Genomic DNA, 25,294 nt, shown 5'->3' on the forward strand with positions numbered 1-25,294 from the left:
GAAGGGAGGGGTGGGGGGAAGGTGTTTGAAGATTTGATTTTATTTCTCATTGCCCTACTCTGATTTGATTGGGAACAAATTAAATTAATTTCCCCAATGCAAGTGTGTTTTGCCCATGACAGTAATTGGTGAGTGATCCCTCCCTGTCCTTGTCTCGACCTTTGAGCCTTTCATTGTTTTCTCTCCCCTGTCCAGCTGAAGAGGGCAGTGACAGAGCAGCTTTGTGGGCACCTGCCACCCAACCAGGATCAAGCCACCACCGTAAGCTTGACGCTTCAGGGTAAGACAACAGTGAGCAATGGGCCTCCTGCTGATTTTTAAATTTCACTATAAACAACTGGGATTCCAAATACAGTTTTCACCTGACTTTCCTTAATAAGTCTAAATGAATCAGAAACTATAAACCAAAGATACAGTGTTTCTGTAACACAAAGAAAGCAATCACAGCTGAAATCCAAACGGAAAAAAAGAAGTCAAACTTTCACAGAGCTCAGTGAGGTAAGGTACTAGTATCTCAGTGGGGAGCTGAGTAAACTGGGTGATCACTCTAACACACGTCACACTGAGGTCTGGAAATTTATGAGAGAGGAATATTAAGATTAAATTTATAAGTGATAGGTGTAACACTGTATTTAGAGTTTTGAATTATCTAAACCATTTCCAAATATTCAAGTTATGTAAAATTAATCGGCACAATAGTGTATTAAAGCTATTTTCTTTTTTCAAATCACAAAAGTATGCAAAGTGCAGTTTGTAAATAACACCTATAAGGAAAAAAAAGAAATAGCAAGAAAAGAAGGTATGATGTGGCTGCTATTTTTCATATCATTTCATACTGATTTCATCTGGATTACTGCGTGACTGGAGTTACAGACTTAACTTGGTTAAGAATGATAATGAATAAGCAGATACGGGTGCTAAAAATTCTAGTTAATGAGCAAGTTCTTAACTGAAAAAGCGTAAGAAACTCTCATCAATAAACTGGGAAAAGGGAAGATCAGCAGAAAGAATCATAATTCATACCCTGTAGTTAAAAAACACAAAACAAAGATCTGACCATTCCTATATAACGGTCATTGCAAACAATTAGCATTATATATGGGACGGATTACAGAATCACAGAATCACAGAATGTTTGGGGTTGGAAGGGACCTCTGTGGGTCATCTAGTCCAAATCCCCTGCCAAAGCAGGGTCACCTACAGCAGGCTGCACAGGACCTTGTCCAGGTGGGTCTTGAATATCTCCAGAGAAGGAGACTCCACAACCTCCCTGGGCAGCCTGTTCCAGGGCTCCGTCACCCTCAGAGGGAAGAAGTTCTTCCTCATGTTCAGACGGAACTTCCTGTGCCTCAGTTTGTGCCCATTGCCCCTTGTCCTGTCGCTGGGCACCACTGAAAAGAGTCTGGCCCCATCCTCTTGACAGCCACCCTTTAGATCTTTATAGGCATTTAAGATATTTATAGGCATTATATTACAGCACCTCTCAGATATTATTTGAAGTTTTCAGCAGTGAATGCATCACAAAACCAAAGGCATAGAAGACTGAAAAGAAACCCCCACATGCTCCTGGCGTATTTCCTAGCATTAAACCGTATGTAATATAACCTGACGTCTTTAAAATCTGTCCACACTACAGATTCAGAAACATTTGTCAAGCATTCTAAGCACCACTACTTTTCTGATGATACTGAGCATCGCCACTGACAAACCCGATGTAACTGAATTTTAACCAGCGTCCCTTCAAAAACCAGCTCTAGCAAAAGGAGAAAAAGAAAATGGCAGAGGACAATCAAACCAGAGTCTTGGAAGAAATTCTCCAACAGAAGATGACAATAGACTTTCCATTTATGAAACACAGCATTACCTCAGCCGGCAACCACATTACATCTTCATGATTTACATTACCTCCCTTGTCCTGTGAGGTCTTGAAACGGATGTACAAGGCTTGTAACGAGTCACAAATGGAAAGAGTGAGGTGAGAGCTGCTCAGGCTGCTGGGGGTGGTGGGTGTTTAAGGAATGCTAGCTAAGGTACTACCTGCACAGAGCACGCGCTACTCCAGTCATCTCCACAGAGCCTTTTGAATCTTTTCTTTCTGACATTCGCTGTTTCCTCCAGCCTACAGCCCCATTATCTTACATGAATTCAACACAAGAATCCAGTTACCATCTCAGAGGTCAACTTACACTTTTCTCCCTTGCACAAACTCAAACTTGACATTTTGTTCAGAGAGAGATATTTTCAACAGCAACTGGGGAGAGGTGAACAAGAAAGTTCCCGCTGGTGTGAAGCAAAAGTAAGTTCAACCCTCTTCAAACACGCATCTGCACAGATCAAGTCGGATGAAATTCTCTAAAGAAGATGGATGAAGGCCAAATAAATACCTGAAGCCGTTAGAGAGGAGAGAAAGGTGCATCTGGGCAACTGGGAGGGTTTGATGTCAGAAAGATATTAAAAGGGCCTGGGTAGGATTGAAGCGATATAATCTGCAAAATCTTTTGCAGGCAGATATGAGCTTATTTTGCATGAGCTGACCAGAAGCCAGCCTGCTACGACAACGCACTATTGAGCACTTGGTAGTAAGCCTTGCTGCAAACCAGTGTGTATCAGATCAGGCAACGTACCATTCTCATGTGGCCACAAGTTCTCAGGCTGACCCACAGTGCAGGCTACAGTAATCTCACATCAGTCTGCAAATGGGCATGACGTACACCCACGAAAAACAAAAAAACCCACAAAAAATTTAAAGACCAACGAATCCATCAACTATGAGGTAGGATGAACCGAGGTTTGCAGGATCAGGGATGGACATCAGTCCCTGAGAAGCACTTGGGAAAAATTAACAAGAAGACAGAGCTTATGGTGTGGGGAGACCCACATTAGACATGCCCCTTCAGAGAAGGGGCACCACGAAGCCCCAGATTTATAATGGACACTTCTTTCAGAGGTAGCTTTTGAACTGAGACAGGTTAAACATGGGAAGTGTGAGAAGAATAACACGGTACATGTCTTTACAGAATGAATTCTGTCACAGTGATTGAGTAACTTTTTTTCTAGTAATTTGAACATAATGCAACACCATTAGACTATCAAACTCTTCTTAAAATCAATACAACTCAGGTACAAATACCTAGCTTCAGGCACATATCCCAGCATAGCCGGTACTCACATACACATAGCTGCATTTAAGTCCAACACAAGTATATTTGCAATATGGAAGTTCTCACCTTCTGTCTTTCATTCTCTTCTGATTACATATAATCAATAATATTTATTACTTTCTCCCTTACACTTTTCAGATATTACTTCTGAAAGGGAGACATTGCATTTGATGAAACAGCACAAAGACAAGAAGGTGCTTGCTATAAATACGCAAAAGATACTGCTATTTTACTTTGTATCCTAATCAATGTTTTTTTTAAATTTAGCTCTCTGATGGGTATCTGCTTTGGACGCAGCATACAGCATAGATTGTACTACTGATACATACTCTTCATCTAACAATTTTCCTGTGATGTATGTAGAAGTATTTAGTAGTGGATTTTTATGTCTCTGAGATAGATTACAGAATCTCCAACACACAAGGAGAAAAAAAGGCAATGCTTAAAAGAACTTGCCTAATATGTTAAAATATTTCAACAAAACGATATGGATTGGAATTCAAAAATTGCTATGACTCAATGCTTTTATAAGGCTTTGTCAGACCCGAAACTCTCCTTATTTATCCTATTTTCATTCTCACATCTACAGTATTTTTTAGGAATGGACAGATCATCTTGCACATATTTATATAAGTGCACCTTGGTGTTGCATGTACAAGTTTGGCACACAAATACAAACATACACGTTACTTGTTAAGGATCTATTTGAGTATTCTAGTTGCACAATGTTAAATTGGTTGGTCTCTTATTGAAATCCATTTCTCATTTTCACAGAGCAGAAAAAAATCTACTTTATATATTTATCATAACTCTAGCAATAGCATCTGGAACCCGTGAGGCATGTTACTTTTTGTGAGCATCTTCATTATTTTTTGTGCTGATTAAATTGGGTGTAATAGTGAGAAGATACTGACTTCACTTAAGCAACCGGGGAAATGGGACAAACCTACAAGGAGAAAAACATCTGTAATACACAAGCTTGGATGAGAAAATTGGTCAAAGCTGTTAAGAAAAGAAAAAAAGGAAAACCCACAGCAGCGCTTCTAGAGATTGTTTTCTGAATAGCCTGAAGCTTGTTTTCTAATTAATTTCCAACTTTAAATTTACAGCACTGAAACTCATCATCTCTGCTGACACGCAAATAAATTATTTACTTTACAGGTGCCTAAGAATGAGAGATAACAATTCAAGCCATAAGCAAGATGACTAAGGCAAAGCCAATGCTTTGCAGTACTCACCTTAGGCACCCAGTGGCATTGCGCAGCACCTGTGATGAATGGAGTTGTATTTTATGATCATCCTGGAGCGGAGAGTTTTCCCATCCAGAGTGAGGGATGATCACTGCATTGGTCAACACTGCGAGGGCATCCTGGATGATTGGCATTTTCAGTGCATCACAGGAGGACAGATTCCAGAGAACTCCTACCAAAAAAGCAAATGACTAACAATTAACACTTCTGCAGAAAAGACTGAATAGTTTTCATTTAAAAAAAAAAACCCAAAACATTTCACAGCATTGGTGTGCTTAACAAAGCTGTTTCTGGCAAGAAAAAACAGACTCCATTGTAAACAGGGCTGCATGCTACCCGCACACTCCTGCACGGGGAATACAGCTTTGAGTACACAACAGGTAGTCCTAGCAACCCTGGAAATTTCACAGAGCTAAGCCTAAAAACTGAGCAGCTGGTTATGGACTAGGCCTGTTCAGCCTGTGAAGCACACGTGGAATGAAGAAGTATTACATGTATATTTTTAGGGCTTAAACTTCAGATTTCTTCCTTCGATATAAAATTAATAAAAACCAACAGCAGAAAATAGGTTCTGATTTATGCTAAGACTATCACTGCTGATAGACATGCTTTGAGAGGAGAAACCCCCAACTCTTTCTGTGATCTTCAGTGTAGTGAAACTGACTGTCCAGGCTAGCTGGTACTACTAGCAAAAAGCCTTCCTTCACAACCTGATGCAGTAGTATGGTATTATACTGGCCTGCAACAAGCCATTTTTTATTTTGTAAATATTTTACTATTCAAAGTCACAGAAGACTACTGTTTTTGCAGACAAACAACAAGCTTAAAGGCACAACTCACACGGCAATTTACTGGAATTTATAAAAAAACACCAACCTTCTGTTAAAATTCATAACATGCCCCAGCGTCCTCCCGGCAGGAGCTCTAAGAGCAAGCCTGCCTCTCCCCGCCTCTCCCCTCGCCAACACACGTCCTCTTCTCCAGGGCCCAACCCTCCTCCTTCCCACTTGCCTTCCTGGAGTGACAGGAAGCGCGGCTCCACGCTTAACCCCGAGTGGCAAAACTGAGTTTTGCATTTATGGCTATCAAGTCTTGAACCAACACGGAGAACCATTATCATGACCACAGACACGAGGTTACAAACACGAACATTACACTATGAAAACCCAGAGTGAGTGGTGGTGGGAGTACTAAAGACCTTATGAACGTAGACTCAGACATTTGTAAATACAAGCGGCAAGAATACCGCTTGCTCAAGGCCTTCTTTAGCATTTTGTGTTTTGAAGAAGGGGTGTAATTCATGGGAATCAACCTACATTTTTGGGTTTCCCTTTAAAATTAATTACCTCTATCGGGAGACTGTTGCAGTTATACAATTTCATGTTTTAATTATTTTATATGGAACTGTATGCAAAGACAGTTGTGTGGTTTAATGTAAAAATTTTGCTTAGCATACAAATTAAAAACCCCCAAACCTTAAGATAATGTGGACGTGGTAAACAGGCAAAAACCAACAAACTGTAGATACAGACCAAAAAAAAAAACCAAACAGTAACAATATTGTTCATTTTTTTTAAATTTAAAAATTACTGCTTTAAAGGGAAAAGATTCTCTGTTTCAGTTCTGTTCAGAATGCCTTTATGAAAAGTATTACTGTATTTAAAAGAATAAAGACCTTCTTAAAGATATTTATAGTCACTTCTCTATGACCTGTTCTTGGTAAGCTTTATTGGCACATCTGCTACTCCAGAAATACCTAGTATTTTGCTTGTTTTAGTCAGTACAAGAAACTGTGTGGTTGCATTTTTTTTTACATTTATCTAGACAAGTGTAAACGATGTGCACGATATAGAAGTAGAGAATCAGGATACAAATCTTTCCCCCTTCAAGGGCTGATTTACATCTTATGCAAGACAACTTGTTGCTCCTTTGTGAAGAAGTCTTATTTTGGAAATAAAGCAGAAGAGAGTGTTTTGATGGCAACGAAACAGTATTTTGGGCTTCAAGAACTAGTCACAAACTTGAAAAGCAAAAAAAAATACAAAAGCAGCAAACATGAGAGCCCTGCCTAGCAAAATGTTTAAAAATCTGTATGTATATACTATTTTCTAGGTTCTTACTAATTAAAAGTAAACTCACATAAATGTCATGATAAGTTGGTATTCAGCAATAGCTGAGATGCCCAGAAATATTCCTTAAGCCCTTTTTCTCTATTTAAAAACCACTTGATACGGCACGCGAGCATTTGCTCAATAAACTGCCATAGTAACAGGCAAGCTCCAAATGCAAACAAAACCTACATATTCACCTGAGAGCCAAAAATTGAGGTCTGGTTTCACTCACTGGAAATTAAACCTTCAGAGTAAGAGGATGAAGGGATCGCCAGACTAAATTAGCGGTTCTGTCTTCTCCTAAAATGATCAAGGCAGAATCAAGCAAAATGGCATGGCCCAGTAAGCCTGACACCATCCTCACAGTTTTTGGACCCCACACACACAGTTTTAAAGAGTAGAAAAATCTTCTTCCACACTACAACAAAGCCTTTTACCTAATTTTAAGTCTTTGAATACTACCAACCACATCAATGAAAGTAAAAAATTTATTCTGACAAGTTATAATTTATTCTCACAAGTAGTGAAGTTTGCTGCTTGTTGAGGTCAGCAGTTTAAGTGCCTCCTTGTACCCTTCCTTCATTAAGGATCTGCAATTATGAAAGGGCACTGGCAATTCACTTCCCATTACTTTTGCTGAGGATGACCTGGAGCTAGATTTATGTGGGGCCTAAGAAGATGATACATTCCCTTGACTTTGCAAGGGGAAGTGATAAAAAAAAAAAATTTGCCTGAGGCACCTTCCGTTATGGAGCCACCTCTTCTCTGTATGACTATGAACAGATTTTTCAAGCATGTATGCATTACATGGCCTTTAAGACTACAGTAAGGAGCTAATCACTGAGAACATTTGCCACGTTACTCTGAAAGCCCTGACTCGGTTGGGTTTCCAGCACAACAAGCAAGTCTGGAATAGCCTCAGAGGTGCCTTGTGACTGCCCCTAAATCATTTGTGTGTCACCAGCTGCCCACAGACACGGAAAGGACAGGACTCGGCATACTGGTGGTTCACCACGAGTAGTGGGACCCATCCTCCTGCATATGGATTGGAAAGGAGCTGTTTATCCAACACCTCAGTAGTCCAACTCAACAGTTTAGCATCTGTGGACTGACTCTCGGGAGAGAAGGGGAAATAAGGAACTAATCAGATCAGTGTTGAACATTCTCTTACTTATCACTTGCGTTCATAGCATCTTATTTCCTCCTTGCTTTTAAGGTTGTGATGCATACAGAGCAGGCATTTTTGTCTCCCCATTTGCAGATCACTTTAGGTTGTGTTGGATGCTACGCAGAGAAACAGCTACACCAGACTGATCATGTCTGTTTGCAGGTAGATATTTTGCACCCTTACATATGACAAACCGAAACACATGGAAGAAGTATCTTGCAATCTCATTTTGAGTTTAAAACTAAGGAGAAACTGGTACTGAAAGCATCCAGCTGGTTCCAGCTGGAAGATGGATTTTTGGGTCCGAGTACCAATTAAGAGTCTCACAGACATCAGATGAAGGACTCTTAGAGGAGTCTACGGGAATGCTCGCTACGGAGATCTTACAGTACCAAGTTACATGTTCCGCAAGAGCTTGTCAGAGGAATTGCGTCTACTACATTCAACACGTTCTTTTACGCACTAAATATAAATCAACTTTTCTAAGAAAGCCTTTCACAGATAACGACAGTCAAATTTTAAAACTGGCTATAAATTTTGAAGAAGGTTATAATCAACCTTTTCAAAGACATAACTGTACAGCTATAGTGCATAAGGAAAAATACATACAGAACTTAGTTAAGGCAATTTAAATTTGTTGCCACTGGAAGAGGGAACTGAGAGAACAGAGAATCAGGAAAAGCTTTGATTTATCTTTCTCTTAGCCAAAGTCTGGAAAGCTGAAGACAAGATCTACCCCTCTAAAAGCACGGTACAGGCTGATGAGATGTTACTACCGCTTAGCAGACAGAGCTTATCCACCATGCTTTTGGTTTAGAAACCACTCCTTTTTACGCAAATTAATTCAAGCTATTGCAATAGATATCGCATCACTTACCCTAAAGAAGCGAAGCAAAATGTTTCAAAAAATTGAAGACGCTCAATTTAATGGAGCAGTCTGAGCCAAAATCCCATCATCTCTGAATCAGGCTGGAGCTCAAGCTCATCCTGATCAAACCCTGCAATGCATTTTTTAGCCAGTGTTTTACTCAGAACTGGTACTCACATATCTATAGTCAGATATAGCTAAGGACCTGATGAGCCACATGCTGTTGTTCTTCCTTTCAAAGTTAAGAAAATAGAGATTGTAAACTTCAATGCAAGAAATACCACCCTAGCAAGAGAGCATGTGCAAAATCAGGACAGTCTAAGCAATTATTCAGTGCATGATTTAATGCTACCTCAAATTATGACTTTTCTATATACAAACAACCCTCTTAGAACAACTTAAGACTAGAAATATAAATGGAAACCAAGAAACTGGAAAAGTCAGCTTTTCAAAAAAGCACTGCCCCTGCCACACTGCCGCTACATTTTTGGGTTATTGTGCTGCAAAAGACGTACTTCGCCAAATAAATTGTAGGGTAAAAGGACGGTAAGTAAACAAATGTTATTGGGAGAAACACAACTTTGATTCTTCCCAATTTGTAACGTATAAGTCAACCTTAAATTTACACTAAGATTTTGCTTATTTAATATTCTTTGTAAAAATAAAAATCTAGAAGTCTTCCAGCTCATGTAGGTTCTTCTTTTCCATCTTAATTTAATGGTTTGGTCACAGACGGATGCAGAATGCCATTTGGTAGTGCTGGGAGACTGCACCCCAACAACTCCGCGCTGGCAGGCTTTTTTGTTCATACGCTGAAGGCACGGGGGTACCACCGGGAGTTTCCCTCGTGAACATGACAATTAAGATTGAAAGCTGAGAGCTGAACACCCTGCACAAAGCCAAGCACAAGGGATCTTTTGCTGGAGTCCTTAGGAAAAGCATCTTCTACCACCGAGCTCTCCAGTGCTAGGAAAGCCACGTGCTGGCTCTGAGGGCAGCTTTGGCCGGCGGAGCGCCCTGTAAGGGCAGCGCTGCTGTGCAGAGCTGGGTGTGCCCCGCGGCAGCAGGGTGCGAGCTCCTGGCGTAGCACGGCAGCTCTGCGGTGACGATGATGAATACCAGCCACAGCGTTTCTTACCACTAAGTGCAAGAAGACTTCACAGCTAGCTCAAGCATGGAGGTGAGGAATGGGTCTTGCTAACAGACTTTCTGTAGGAAACAAAAAGTGGCTGATTTGAATTCTGGCACCTGAACAATTCACAGCTCATAGACAGCTCCTTAAAAGTACACTACAAAAATAAGTTTAAAACTGGCATAACAGAGCAAGAAGTTTCACCAATTTTCTTGAAATAATTTTTTGTCTGGTTACTGAATGAACACCTATGTGCACCTTCCTGTAACTCACTTCTTTACATGCACAGAGGTGGTTTTGTATTTGTGTATAAGATGACCCATGAAAAGTGCAAACTGAGAAAGATGGGGTTTTGGTAAAAGTCATAAGCAGGCGGCAGTTTAAGGAACAGTAAGCGAAGCTGCAGCCAGATGGTTTTTTTTTCCTTTGCAGCCACTCATAGCCATACGAAGCAAAAACTTCCACTGAGAATAAAGACTATTACTTTTTTTAATTACAAACAAACACAGCTTGATCTTGACTACATATAAGTACATGACTACATATAACATAAGTAATAAAAGTATTTCTTCTGAAAAGCTAACTCTCTCTTTCTCAATTACTGCTCTTTTAATTCCAAAATTACATTTAGGAACTTATTAAAACAACAAGGAGGCACCAATCTGAACACGGCTTGCAAACAAATGCTCTCCAAATCTTCTTGAATTAACTGAAAAACTCTGTATTCTTCTCACGGGACTGAATTTTGACCTAATGTTGCTGCTCTTTCTGCTGTACACTTTAAAATAACGCATAACTGTGGAAAGGAAGAACTGTCACACACAAATGTTAGACCATTACTACGTTTAATGTTAGGCAGTAGAGGAATTACAAGAAGTGCTGACTTAATTTACTGTGGAAAGATCAGTGGTTCCTGCTTCACTTGTTTTCCTAATGGATGAAATTTAACTGGTCCCATGAAATACAGAAGCCAAACCAAAAGCAATTAATTCTAAGTGAGAAAACACAGAAAAAAAATAAATCAGCTGTTTTCAAACAAAATTTCATACTAACCCATGACTAATGGCAATACCATTCCCCATTAAATACTTCATTAAAAACCACAGAAACGAAACAAGGATGCATATATGAATGGAAAGATTTTTTTTTCCATGCTTACACACGTATTTTACGGAATAATTTTTTCTAGCATCCAAAATCAAAATGTATGTTTGCTAACAGAACCTAATTCAGAGAATAAAAATGTACTCAAAACCGAACATCAAGTTACAGCTCTTAAGTACCAAACTCCTTTCTCACAAGAACCAGTTAGGAAGTTAGTCCTACCTGTAACGTTGCAGCTACATGCAAAATGAAAGGCTCAGTGTACAGCTGCTAAAAAAAAAAAAAAAAGAAAGCGGAAATACTTATTTAGTCAAATCTTAAAATTGTTATCTAAGGTAAAGACAGCACTGAAAATAAGATTATTTGGCAGGGAAGAAGAGAGGTTGGCCTCTGAACCCCAAAATAAAAGTAGTGGCCACAGTGAAAAAGAAATTTCATCACAAAATGAAAATGTTTCAGCATATCCTCAAACTTTCATTCTGTAAACCAAAAAGTGACATATTCAGCTTTGTTTCTAAGCAAAAACAATTTTCAAAACAAAATTTAGGTATTCTGTGTTGCAAATGGCAAACCTTTCAAACTACAAAGTGGTTTTAAACTGCAAGTGTTTTAATACCACATCACTCAGGCAGGGGAACCAATATTACATGCCCAGCTGATTTTTTCCAAAGAATTACTACTTCCCGAAAAAGTTCAATGCAGCTGTTATGTCAAGCCATATGCTGCAACAGATGTCCTCTATTTATCACTCCAGATTGCCTTGTTTGGTATTTCCTCTTAAACTTAGATTTGACCAAACTAAAAAAATAAATACGAAGATTATTTATGCCGTGCATTAACAAGCAGATTATGAAATCGGTTTCATTGCCATACAAACCAAAACAACTTGAATGAGTTTTCCATAGAAGATGCATCTCACCGATTGTACAAGGGAACAGTGCTCATTTCCCACTCAGACTTGGAAGCTGACGTGGTTCACACATGGCAGTGATCCCAGTGCCAGAGAGAAACGGAGTGCAAAAAGGGGCCACCTTGGTTCTTGTACTGTGAATAGGTGTGGTAAATTCAGGACAAGTGAATGGGAATTTACCTGGGAAGCAAGGAGGAGGAGACATGCTGTGATGGGAAAACTGATGCCACCAGCCCCAAGCCGACCCCTATGAGAGAGGAGAGAGGGACTCCCGTGCCAGGGGCATCGCCCTGCTCCCGGCCCAGACCTCGGCGCCCTGGAGACTTGTGCTGGCTCTGCCCCCTTCACCTCCACCCCAGCCTGTTGCTAAGAAAGCAGGGCAGAAGATTTTGAGAAGGCATCTATTTTAAAACCTCTCCTTCTTTGACTGAGAGCAGCAGGGGGTAAAGTAGTTAATCTGATAATGCATAAAAAAGTTGAGAATGACTCTCCAGGAATACAACAAATCCTATCAGTGGGTTTTTCCTATTTTCAGAGCCAAAATAGTGACAGCATATTGAGAAAGGGAGCAAAGACTCTTTCATAATTAGACAGTAAATTGTAACAGATTTTGTATAAAATGATTCAGTTCAACTGTCAATATTGTTTGCGTGTTATTTGATAAGACAGCATAATTTCTGATGCAAAATGACACAATTTATTAAACTACTTTTAGATTTGCCGTTACATATGAGCTATGAACAGGATGTGTTTTGCATGGCTCTGGAATTTCTTGAAGATGTTATAACCTATAGGTTGGAAATCAGCTTCCCAACAACTTACAGGTATAAGCTGTACAGCCTTTTACCTCCCCAGTTTGCAAGGAAAACAGCTACAAAGTTACGAAGTCTCAGTAAGTGATGGCACAAGGGGTTCATAGGAAGGCTTTGTAAAATGCCAGTTAACTCTCGCTCAGAATTTGTCTGGAAATCACTTCCACATTTCTAGAAATGATGAGAATGTTTTCTGTAGGTGATGCTAAAATCTAAAATTTAAACGCTGCCAGACTGTAGAATCGTAAAGGACAACGGTGTTCCTCCTTACACGGCTGTGCCTTGTTCTAGCACATCCACTGACTCTGAAACGGCAGCTCGCTGTCTGGAGAAGTACAAATTGGTATTTAAACTATTTTCTGAAAATTATAATGATGCAATAGTGATTCTTGAAGACCCTCTGCAAAACCTTGAAGTAACTGGCTCCTGGGGTGGAAAAGCAGAGCAGCCCGGTAGCCCACTAGCCATGGCTAGTGACAGGCTAGAGTGTTTGTACTACTTTGGGGAGACCTCCGAAGCTGAGGTGCTTGACGTTGTCTTGGTGCACTTGGACCTTTAGCTTGACTACTCCAGCAACCGCTTCTGCAGACCAGGTGGCTTCAGTTGTTTTGCTTTTGCTTAGTTTTGCATAATGGTGTGGCATAAGCTTAATTTTATCAAGGTAGCAGCAACAAGCAGTTTTTCTGCGTTCAGCATATCCTTGGTTTCCTTTTTTCCCCGTAACAAGATTTAAATGTCACTATTCCATCCAAAGTTCGAGCTGGGAGGTGAAATGTATGTTTTTACTGTGGTCTGAGACTTGCAGGAGATTTGAAGGAGTTTGGCATTTTATATGAAAGTCTCACCAGCTTGCAAAACTTAGGGCAGAGGTTGAAGGATACCTTGGTTAAAAGTATCTCGAGCAATGGAAGGGAGTCAAACTACCATCTAACCTTTGGGAACTGAAAAGGCTTTAGTACTTGAAGAAAGAAACACTGAAGAAACTGCAATATGTAATTCTTCATTCAGCCACTGGCTTCAATCCAGAGTAAACAGATACCAATTTTCATCGCACAAATAATTTTATTAATGTTGAAAACAACTGTTATTTAAAACACCTAATTAGAAGTAAATTAGTACAAAAGATTTAATCAACTTTTAAAATTGACTGTGGTAGGATATTGTACTTCCAATTACTACCATTTAAAAAAAGAATAGGAAAGATTTATTAGAGCAAGTACCCTTCAAATCTCCCTTCTGAATGAAATGCATTTAAAACCTATGAGCAAATTTTAGTGCCTAAGCAAGTAGACTTGAAAACCGTGAATCTTCTCCTACATTTATTATCTAAAACAATTAAGCTTAAAGTTGTAAGTCACTCGCCTCTGCGCAAGATAAGTTCCTCGAAGCACTTGTTTAAAGTTATTACAGAGAATTTGCTTTTCTGCAGAGAAGAAACTAAGCAAGAAATGAACAAACATCTTTTCTTGACAAAATGAAGACAAGCCCTTCTGAAAGCTGTGTTTTGTGCTAGCAGCCATCTATCGCCACGCTTAACCTCCCTCATTTCCTTGACTTGACAGGACAGAGTGATTGCACGCTGGAGGCGAGGAGAAGCTAATTCACAGAGCTGCACCCTACGAGGCGTTCATACACTTCCCGCATTTATCCCATGTCTCTTCTTTAACTACATAGGGTTATGTGCCCCAAATGATATTTGGCAGTCTTCTTATAGCTAAGTATATATTGAAACAAATTTATGTCAACCTCGCAGCAGCAGTACTACCATGGTTACGTCATCACGACAATTTAAGCACATCGATGGCTTTTCACATTGTCTGACAGGTTTGTGATATCTGTTACACGTATCTGAACTGAAAACATATTATACCCTTATAATCTCATCTTCAGCCAATGTAATGCCAAAATCCTCTCTTTGGTTCCAAAAGCAACCCACTTTACACATTTCTCTTCCTACCTATCATTTAATACTAAATATCAAAGGCTGCTAATTAATTAGGCCTTTCACTAGCCAGGCTTCCTTGTACTTGCATTGCTCCATTATAAAACTTGACTATAATTAAGAAATGGGATATTTAATATGATCACCACTGGAACGGCATCCAATGTAAACCTGCAAAAAAATAGGACATAGTGGAGATTTTAAGAATTACCTCAAGGTAAAATACTATAAGCATGCAACTCTTTGATTCTTCTTTACTTAAGATTGTAGGAAAGTCACCTCAGAGTGGGATAAAACAGCCTTTACTCACTTTCAAACCCAATTTCCAAAGAGCACTAGGGCTACAAATAGTTGCCACCTCTAAATGAAAAGTTTATATCACAATAAAATTTCACATCTGTGTTTACACACTCCAGTAACTCAGCTAATGTCAAGGGCACTTTTGCAGAAAATTACTAAATTGATAAACTGCTTCAAGATCCTAAGTACTAAATAGTCAGCCCTTTGCCACAATATTGTTAAATATGATTTACTATACAAAAAAACACAAATGCAGTATCTTACAAAGTCCAATTAGAAAATAACATCACAAATAGGAAACAACTACAGGTGTGTGATTTTGACTTTGGGAACCCCCAAAAGAAGCATTGCCATTGTACGAGGAAGTAAAAAACTCTAAAGAATGGGCCAGAATTACCTAAAAAAGATAAAATAATAATAAATCTGAAGTAAGCCAAAAGGTCCATTTAAATAGAATACTACCTTAAATCTGCTTCACAGATCACTGCAGGCCCACTAACTCGCATTACACTGATTAGCAAAGACACATGTAAGGCTCAAAGGGACCTTCTGGAGTGTCTTGACCAACCTGCCAACAATTTATGCACATACTAATAAGTATGCAATCAAAAGGAGGTTTAAACTGCAGAGGTTACCTCAAACCAGACAGACAGCAGGAGGACAACATATAATTGCTTTCAGTAACACTGACAGACTATCAATAAGATTATAAATATCTCATTATAAACATGTGGCATCTACTAAAAATGGAACAGAAATGTGAAACAACTACATAATAATGCTGCATAACACGGGATAACAGAGGACCAACCAAGCCAAAACACAGACTGGCCACAGCTGAAATTAAAGACAACACTAATGAGCACTGGAATCTAAAATCTGGGAATTAAACAAAAATTTTTTCCTGTCCAACCTGACCACAGGCCAAATACACTTGGACAACTATTGCTTCTTTGAAAGGAACATTATGTACAAAACGTCTTATGATTTTTTTCAGGAACTGAATATGTGCTTTTTGATTCAGTGGATAAAAATGTGAATGAAATACACCGAGTCTACGTCTATCTATCTATCTACATATAGCATATAGGTATAGTGTTAGACAGTTTATGGTTTTATTAAATTACTTCTTTCAAATGTGATAATTTTCATAATTTATGTATTTTCAGTAGACAATAGTTAAATCTGTGACACCTTAATGTCAACCAAAATAAGCAGCAGGCTGGCTGCTAGCACAGGAAAAAACAACTTCTCTTGTCATTATTTATAGCTGTATTTATTTATCATTACATGCTTTCTAAAAGCAGATCGTGCACTTTTACTTTTCAATCAAATATGGTACATACAACTTGAAAATGGGGATACAGACACCTAAGGGGCCTCTTTAAACGGAGTTGTTTCTAATCCAGCTAACTGATTGTTCATAGGCAGAAACTCTGTTTCTAGTTGTGATGGATTTTGTTCGTCAAATTGAGAAGAACAGCATTTTAAATCATTTTATCTGAGACAGGTACCCAGTTACCAGATGGAGCTGATGGAACAAGGAGCCAGCGTAGCCTGAATCTAGCAACAGCTGCTTGACCTCGCCTGCTCCACAAGGCATCAACGGGAATCCTGTGTTCTCCTTGCTAACACTTCACATTTTTCATGTTACGTTTTGTCCCTGATAGCAAAACAAATAGAAAGAATGCTAAATTTGAGTTTTATGGAAGGATTCATAATTAACTTTAACTCAGGAAAGGAAAGGGAGTCACAACTCAGCTACTCGTTGTCATTGTTAACAAGTGAAAACATTTTTTTCTACCATCTGCAGGATTTGTGCTAATTTTGTACTGTGTTCTCGTCTATATTTATTAGGAAAGTGTTAACACTTAATTATTTTAAAATAGAAGGCTTTTATTTTTTCCCATTAACAGGAGCTACTGTGGAAACTAGCAGCACAGTGCTGGGGTGAAAAGATGGCTAAATTAAGTATGGTGCATTCCGCTTATATTGACTTCTTTTAATTTATAGACCTACGTGAAACACGGTATTTTAATTCAGGTTCTCCTCAACTCTCTGGAAATTCCGAGAGGTTGCAGGCCATGCTGAAAAGTCTATTTCTATCAGAGTATTTCACTTCTGCGTAAATGTATATATTCATTGGTATACCTCAGTTTATCCAGGTTCTTCTCATAAAAAACAGTTATTGTGAAAGTGTTTCTGGAACAGTAATCTTTCAGTATTTCAGAAATTATTTCCTGGGCATTAACACCATTTAATTTCTTAACAGCCAGGCAGCAAATTTCCTTCACGGTTTCTACATGTGAGCCTGCACCAAACCCATTTGCTCCATGTGAGAAAGCCTTGAAGCTGTTATCACTTCGCAGTAAGGTTCAGTTTGCCCCATTGAAAAATTTGAGCATGGTAAGGTTTTCCAATATTAGTCTGAGTCCTCTGCTACCAAGCAGGAGAAAGATGAGATAAAGGAAGAACTGAAAAACTGTTTTGGAGAGATTCTGGCAGAAAGAAATCTCTGGTAAAGAGGAAAAGCCACCAATGGCACCAAAGGCAACCCTGACAAACAAAGAGCTACTGGGATAGAAAGCTGGTCTGCAGGTTTAAATACTCTTCCAAAACCTGCCCTGAGATAGCTGGAAATTGAAACGATAATCTCCTCAGAGAGAAGCAACAAGGAGGAAGAAGATATGACTGACTGAGGAAGGAACTAACATCATGACTTTCGCTCTGGTGGGCACGTGCTTCACAGCACCTGGGGCTGGCGACGAACGCTTCGCCACTCTCCAGAAAGACTTGAGTTGCTAAAGACCTCTCCTGCCCGCGTTTCTTCCCTCTCAGCTAACTGCCTCCTCAGAGTGATTCACACCTTTGTCTTCCCGGATTTCTGGTCAGGTCACTTGGACCTGATGGGCTCCGTTCCCCACCCATACCAGCGAGATAATGGCGCTTCCCCACCCAGGAGAAGTGCTCTGAGGACAACTGCTGGAGGAGTGTTCAGGGGCGGCAATGGCAGAGCCTGTGTGAATACCTAAGGGGGGAACTTTGCGCCCTCTCTAGTAGTAGCAAACACGAACAGCTTTTAGGTCGACAGGAAGCACAATGAACATGAGATGGAAAGGCTCAAGGCATTATGTTTACTCCTAAAACACACATTTGCTATTATTTTCTCTGTACTTCCTTCAGGCTGTGGTGGCACTGCTGAAATAATTATCTTCCTGCCACCTCAGCTCAGGAAGGCTGGCGGGAAGCAGGAGGAACTTCTTTTATCTTCCCCCGTGCCTACCACCAAGTCAAATTGTTTCATTACCACGGCAGCTGCTGCAGGAGCTATCTTTCCTTCCCCAGAAAGGACAGAGGGAAGGAATTTAACTGGGGCAGCTGTCACACTACAACACTTTACAAAAAAGCAAACGAGAACGGAATCCGATGCGCGATTCCAGCCTGTTTCCTAAGAGATGCAAGATGAGAGGCGCAGCTCTGAGCGTTGCTTTGGAAAGGAGCTCTGCAGAACGCCACCACTGCCCGGTTCGCATGTTCAAAGCAAGGGCGAGTGATCTGCACTCCGAAAGGCACAAAACCCGGCCAGGGCAAGCAGTGGCCTTCTGGGATGTACTGGCTAGTAACAACAACAAAAAAAACCCAATACAAAACCAGGCCTAGGAATAAAATCTGGAAATACCACTGACTTTGATTCCATTCCTCAGGGTCACCATCTCGCTCTGCTCCCCCTTCACAGCCGTCCAGCACTCCAGATGCTCACCGTCCCTGGGAGCTGTGTCTACCCGTACACGGCTGGTGACTGCCTACCATCGATGCTCAGTACCTACTTCTCTTGGTAGTAAAAGTTCGAGGGTGTGTTGGCACACACATCCTTTCTTTCTGTGGGAATTCAGGAAAATTTAACAACCTATTGTGCCATGGAAGGAATGTGAACTGTAGCCTAGTATCTTTTCTTTAAATGGCCTAATGACGTTGTGTGTTCTGTCTACAGACAGCATGGGAAATGCCACTGTGACTGCTGAGGTGTACTGCGGATGTTCATTAGCAGTTCGCCACTTACTACTCAGAACAAATAGGCAGAATGTTCCCTGGAGCCAGGACACAGACAACAGAACCAAGAGACAAACAAGTACGTTGAATCCGAAGCCGTGGTTACACTTTATTAGATCTGTCAGTAATTCTGTCACTCTGCAGGAGGCACCATCCGAGCTCGTGTAACCCAGTATCTCTGCCCCATTAATCCTGCCTAACTAGTACGAGGTGATAGGTGTTGTAACTAAGAAGCAAAATTAAATATAAAAATCTACATTTAAAAAACACCATGTGGTTAATTCAGACACCCTCAAGGAAGGAACCTGGAGTCAGCCAAAAGACAATCATCTTATCATTTGTACCCTAAATGAGGCCTGACCCACAAGGGTAAGTAACTTCTGCAGAAGCACAGATAATAGCGTGTACTCTGATGGTTCTATGACAGAAATGAGATCTTTTCTTACATATTTTAGTAGGAAAATCATAATGGAAATACAGGCTTTGTAAAACAAGGTGATGAAAAGATCTTAAGATTTTTTATTTGTAGCATTAAATTAATCACCACATTGATGTTAGCAATCAAACAGAATGAAATCACAAAGTGAAGAATCAAAAAAACCCATCTAGCTTCTGTTTTGCATTTTAAATAGGATAGCTTAGGGGGAAGGGGAAAAAAAATCTCCAAACATTTCAGACCAGTGCTGTTTGACAGCATTCCCGTACTTCCAAAAAAAACCCCCACCTTGAATGTCATAGAGGAAAAAGTCCAAACAATCTTAAAAAGATCAGATTCTACTACAGCAAGAAAAGAAATAGACTCTACCTACCACTACCTGCATATTTCTAACACGTCACACAGCATGCTATCCGATTTCAGAAAAAAGGCTTCAGAAGATGCCGCTGTCCATCTCACCAACGTGCTTTTCCATTTTCCTACCAGAACCACAAAAAGTAAAAAAAAAAAAAAAGGCCAAACAAAACGAATCCTCCCTCTCACTGTAGAGGATATAAAAGAAATGAGTAACAGCTTCTAAGAAAATTCAGTAAAATCCAGCTTCTGCACGTGCAGCCCTACACCAGACAGGAGGGAGAGCAGAGCACAGCTGACGGTTGGATTCCCACCGCAACACATCCGTGGATGGAGCACACCTCCTGCAAGAGCATTCATGGCTAACCAAGAACAAAGTGACCAGCATCTGTAAGCATAAACCACGCCTGCACCTGTAAACTGTCTGCATAATACTCAGTAAAGCTATTCCTACATTACATATACCTGAAGGGCTTGAAAGTGGTTTGTTACGGCAGAGAAGATGGCAATGAAATAAGAGTTACTGATGGAGCAAGTGGCATGCAGCGCAGAACTCCGCTTGCAGGCCCTGTATAGAGTTTGAACAAAAAATACTGAAAGATTCAAACCTGTGACCAGTTCTCTGATTTCCAAATCTGTAGTCTTGCGGAGTAACCGTACTAATGCTGGGATACCACCACAGTTTTTCAGAGCAATTTTGTTGTCGTCGTTTGCCTTGCCGTATACCAAGTTTCTCAAAGCTCCACAGGCACTACGGTGGACTTCTGTCATCCGATGGTCCAATAGGTCCACCAGTAATTGTATTCCGCCTTGTCTTCTTATCTGAAACAGGCCAAAGTGATAAGCATAAAATTACAGAATGAACACCGGCATTATATATGCTACCCAATGTAATTAAGCTGTGGTTCACGCAGGCTATGCTCCAGCAAAGGTATGCTGGTTGCCCCGCAGAGCTGCCGCCATACACTGCTTTGATTCTTCGCATTATTTTGTCAGTGGCGACATAACTGTACAGCGACAATCCTGAACCTCTGTAAAAGCAGCCAAAAGTTAGTCAAGAGTGTTGCCTCTGTGAGGTTTCTCCAGGTTCAGCATGGTTTGCCTTGGCAAGGGTTTTTCCTGTGCTGGAAAAACATCATCTGCCTTGGAGCTTAACTCATCACAAGCTATGGGAAAAACCACAAGACTACAGCAAACAAAAAAAAGCACTTAATGAAACAAAGCTTTTAGAAGTCCCTTATTTTACATTTAACTATTTGGAATGTGAACAGCTACTGTAGTATCTTTAAGGACGTTATATCAACAAAAATGGGGAAAGCAAAGATGAAAGGAAAAGGGGCAAGTCTGCACACACATAAAGACAAGGATGACAGATAAATCACAGAATACTTGTTCTATTACGATTGACGGCAACCCTGAAGTAATGCAGGAACAGAAGAGTTATTCATTCCTAAGGTGGCCTACAAAATAAATTTCTAATGGAATACCTTATATAAAATATGATTCTAGAAAAAGCACAAAAATGTTTGAGGCAAATGATCAAGAAGGTGAAGAATACCATGAAAAATTCATTATAAAATCTGTTTGCCATAAATCCTTCCTTCTTGTTCTGTGGCACTACTTGCTCCTTGAACAGTAACCAGTCTTGGATCCAGGTTCAAGGAACCAGACTGATTCTTAACTAACGTCCAAGGAGTACAATGCTTTAGCTTCAAGTAAGTCATACAGATCCTTCTGTCAAACAGGTTCTCCACTTAGCCACTTGTAGGCTAAGGCTCAAAGCAAGCCAGGCCCTTCAGCTGGTCATTTTACCATCTCTAGTAGTATTTTCCCTAAAACATTAAAAGAGAGACAGCTACAGAGTGTTTTCAAACCTGCAGGGAGAGGCGAGACATTAAATTTCGAACCAAAGTTTATGATGAAAAGTTTCAAGAGCTTTGCATAGTTGTTCTTGCACAGGCATGCATTCTGGGGGCTCTTTGGAGGGGGGAGGCTTGGGAGTAGGAAATGGTTAAATAAAGCGCACTAAAATTTATTAGAAATTCATGCTCTATCTACTAACCTCAAAATCTTTAAGTACAACTGATACATGGCATTTCATGAATCCAACATAAACTTCACTGCAAACAAAGACTGAAAAATGATTCAGCCTTTGAGGTTCCGAAATGGAGCTATACAAAATTATTCACTGATAAAACAGAAGTTCTCTCTTTCTTCTACCAGCTTATCTGGCATATTCCTATTTTTTAAACAACACAACCCAGTAATAGAGCAGTTTTGTAGTTAAAAAGTGTATATACTGAGATGTTACAGCTTTAAATTAAAATGTTATACTGCGTATACAGTTACAACACACCTTTGGGCTAAATACCAAAGTGATAGCTAGCGTTTAAAGATAAACTAAGATATTCATATTCTACCTTAAATAGGCATTATATCAGCATATCATGTTCAACTTTCTGAGCAATATACAGCAGCTGGCACTATATGGAGAGTGCAGAGACGTGAATGGACATGGCACAATACATCAACTTGAAGCAGAAAGTTCATTAATCTTTGCGAGAGCCCATGCTTCTACTGCTCAGACAAACCATGACACCTTTCAGTTTAGAAACCAGAAAAACAGATCAAAGAGAAATGGCGTTGCAATACACTTCACTGATCAAAACTTGACCCATGCGAACAGGACGACTTGCAATGGAATCATCTGATCCCTTCCAAGACAGGAAAAAATTTGCAAGTTTATGCGGGAGGAGTAGGGTGTAGAGTGGGTTGTTTGCTTGTTTCTATCATCCATCACCATTTAATATTCAGACTAAAATACGTTCCCTTCCTCTACTCACCAGATTCTCAAAACCAAGCACACTACACGAAGAGCCACCTACATAATAAAATCGATGACATTTATTGAAACAGACGAGGAACAAAAATTTATGCATCCGTTCTACAAAAGGTGAACCAAACACTGAGCTTCACACTTGAACCTCCAAAAAGAAACAAGATCTGACGCAAAAAAGAACGCAGTTAAAAAATACACAAGTTGTTCTGGTATGATGAGTAATATCAGGAACGACAGAATGAAAACACACATGCTGATCTTTGTGTTTTATATTTTTAAAGTACAATATGCTGAATGAATATTTTAATTGCTTCCCTGGTAAAAAAAGATTGTGAAAGGGAAAAAGTATTAACTTCGTAGCAAAAATCATTCCAAGCACTACAATTCACCCGAAGCCTCAGAGGGCTCTGCCTCCGCTCCGAGGCACGCCGCGCCTGTGCTGTTTTCCCCCCTCTCCCTCTCGGACACAGCCAAGCGGCATTTCAGGCTTCTCCGCAGTTTCTCCTATGGACACCCTCAGGCGACAGGTTTTGCTGTCTTCTGATCCCTTCTAAGGAAAAATGTGCGGGTCTGCCCCGTTCAGCTGGTATTCCTGAGCTCTACCTTCCCGTTCCAGACATGGGGTCTGACAGCACACTGGTATTCAGCTCATGCAGCTCCTCCTCTCTCAGGAACCTCAAATCAGCAGCAGACTACTTTCCTAAAAGCAAGGGTATTAAATATTCATCAAAAATGCATTTCTGTCAGAAAAAAGTAGGGGCAACAACAACAGAAATGAAATGGATGTTACGTAACACTTCCCCTAAATTGAATTAAATGTCTTCAGTTCTACTGAAGAAAGAACCTATTCTTACTTGGGAAAGACAAGACTTCTTTTGCAAACTTTCTTTGAATTTCCAGGCTCAGTTATCTGGCAAAGTAGGTGTGTCACGCAGGCAGAGATGAAGCTGATTCTCCACAAGTGGGGGCTCAGTTTCTGATGCTGTTCTTTATCTGGATTACTGTGTTGCTCTGTTTTTGTTTTTCCAACTGCCCATTATTCACCAGAAGTCTCACCCCATCTTCGTGTTTTCATCACATACCTACATAGCTGTTTAATCCTGTACTCTCCAGCAGGTTTCACTATGCCTGACAGATTGTGAGACGGTGATGAATGTCCTCAGTATCTATTTACATTCACAGAAACTGAGGCAAAGGAAATGAAATTATTTGTTCAAGTCCTTTATGGAGTTAGAGCCGCAGCCTGGAGGACAATTCCGACCTGGTGAGTCTCTTGGGGCAGATCTCAGCTGAGCTAGGTTATCACGGCTCCAGTGAGTTCAACAGCAGCGCTACTGCCAAACGTCTTTGCCAAGCATACCGGGACAGGTGGATAAGCAGCAATTTGCACCAATGGGGCATCAAATCCCACTCCCCCAAAGGACTTTCGGGAGCCACTTCTGTCTCTCTCTTGACTTTATATGAAGAGAACATTTCTTAATGTAATATTTACGGCACATCAATGGGTGCTGCCTCGCTACATCTAGAAGAAAAAGCACACAGAATATGCCAGAGTCTGCTTGCCTGCTACAATCAAATAATCAGCATAGTACCAGGTTATCGGGAGATTCAGGAGAGCAACTCTGTTCTCACACATATCAATCCCAGAGTAACCACTTCTGAAGACAAAACGATGACCTTCAAATCTGCAGCACAACTGAGTTTGCCGCGTCATATCATAAAGTTTTTTCTTCCTGTCTTGAATATATTCTCCCTTTCTTACGCTATCTCTTCTCAAAATAATAATAAAGAAAAAGAGGATCAGACTAGAAGCATTAAACATGCTGGGTGAATCTGTGTTGTGGTGTTTCTCACGACTCTTTTAACCCATGGACACCGTTAATTCTGAATGTTCTCTCCTTTTTTTTCCTCACTAGAAATATTTCGTGTATATCTTCAGAAGATGCTGTTACAGAGCTGTTAAATAAAGAAAACAGGCTGCATTCTTTCACATGTGGCATTATGGAGTGTATGGCAAATCCTATCAGGACCAGGAATCCCAGCATGCATAAGCCTGAATTAATTCTGTTGAACTTTCCGAATAAACCAGAAACCTATGCTGCATAGTGTAAGCCTATGCTGATCAAAACTGAAGGAACAGAGATTACATGAATTTTGCCATGAAAAATTTTCCATGAAGAATGCACAGAGCTGCTTTTGTCTGATGAATCACATGTTTACTTTGTCAAGGAAATTTGTAAACTTTCCTTTTAAAGTTGACCCTCCACCATTAATGTTACTGTCTACTTGCTGGTCAGAAGCACTAGCTCTGGTCAAGTCCCATGATGCTATCACACAGACAGACAGGACAGGGAAAGGTGCCAGACTCTCTGGTCCACAGACTGGTAAGAGCGCACTCATGTCAGCTTGATACCAGAGTCTTCTCCTCCGCATCGCACGAACTTTGTTTCTGCATTGCATCTGAGGACATATGTGTCCTGTCACTATGCAGATACAAGGTGAATCTGGACTTGAGAAGGGATTCACACCACTGCTGGAGGCAGTGAAGATGTTAATTATGTTCCTAATAACAAGAGCCTGGATGTCTCATGCCAAGAGCCTTTGAAAAATGTAATTTATCAGTTTCAAGGCTGACCTTTGATTCCATGGTGTTTACCACAACAAATTTTCCATGACAGTGGACTGTTAGATATTTAACCTACCATGAGTTACACGTGACCAGCCTGAAGCATATGTGTTGGTAAAACAAGTCAATAATACATTGATGATATGTCTGAAACAATATAGATATACTTGATTACTGTATGACTTTAGCATATGAATTATTTGACAGCTTGCTTTTCTAATTTGAAACAAG

General features: G+C 40.1%; 1 protein-coding gene across 9 annotated transcripts in view; it reads right to left on the reverse strand.

The window, feature by feature from the left end:
- CTNND2 (catenin delta 2) overlaps nucleotides 1-25,294 on the reverse strand; it is a 694,166-nt gene that overhangs the window by 135,091 nt on the left and 533,781 nt on the right. For all 9 annotated transcript variants that reach the window (XM_075417107.1, XM_075417104.1, XM_075417100.1 and 6 more), the window contains 2 exons: nucleotides 20,207-20,420; nucleotides 4,400-4,583 (listed from right to left, as the gene is read on the reverse strand). In XM_075417107.1, coding sequence (XP_075273222.1) covers nucleotides 4,400-4,583; nucleotides 20,207-20,420 — 398 coding nt within the window. The remainder of the gene's footprint in view (nucleotides 1-4,399; nucleotides 4,584-20,206; nucleotides 20,421-25,294) is intronic.

This window comes from Opisthocomus hoazin, chromosome 3 (assembly GCF_030867145.1).
Source record: "Opisthocomus hoazin isolate bOpiHoa1 chromosome 3, bOpiHoa1.hap1, whole genome shotgun sequence".
NCBI lineage: Eukaryota > Metazoa > Chordata > Aves > Opisthocomiformes > Opisthocomidae > Opisthocomus > Opisthocomus hoazin.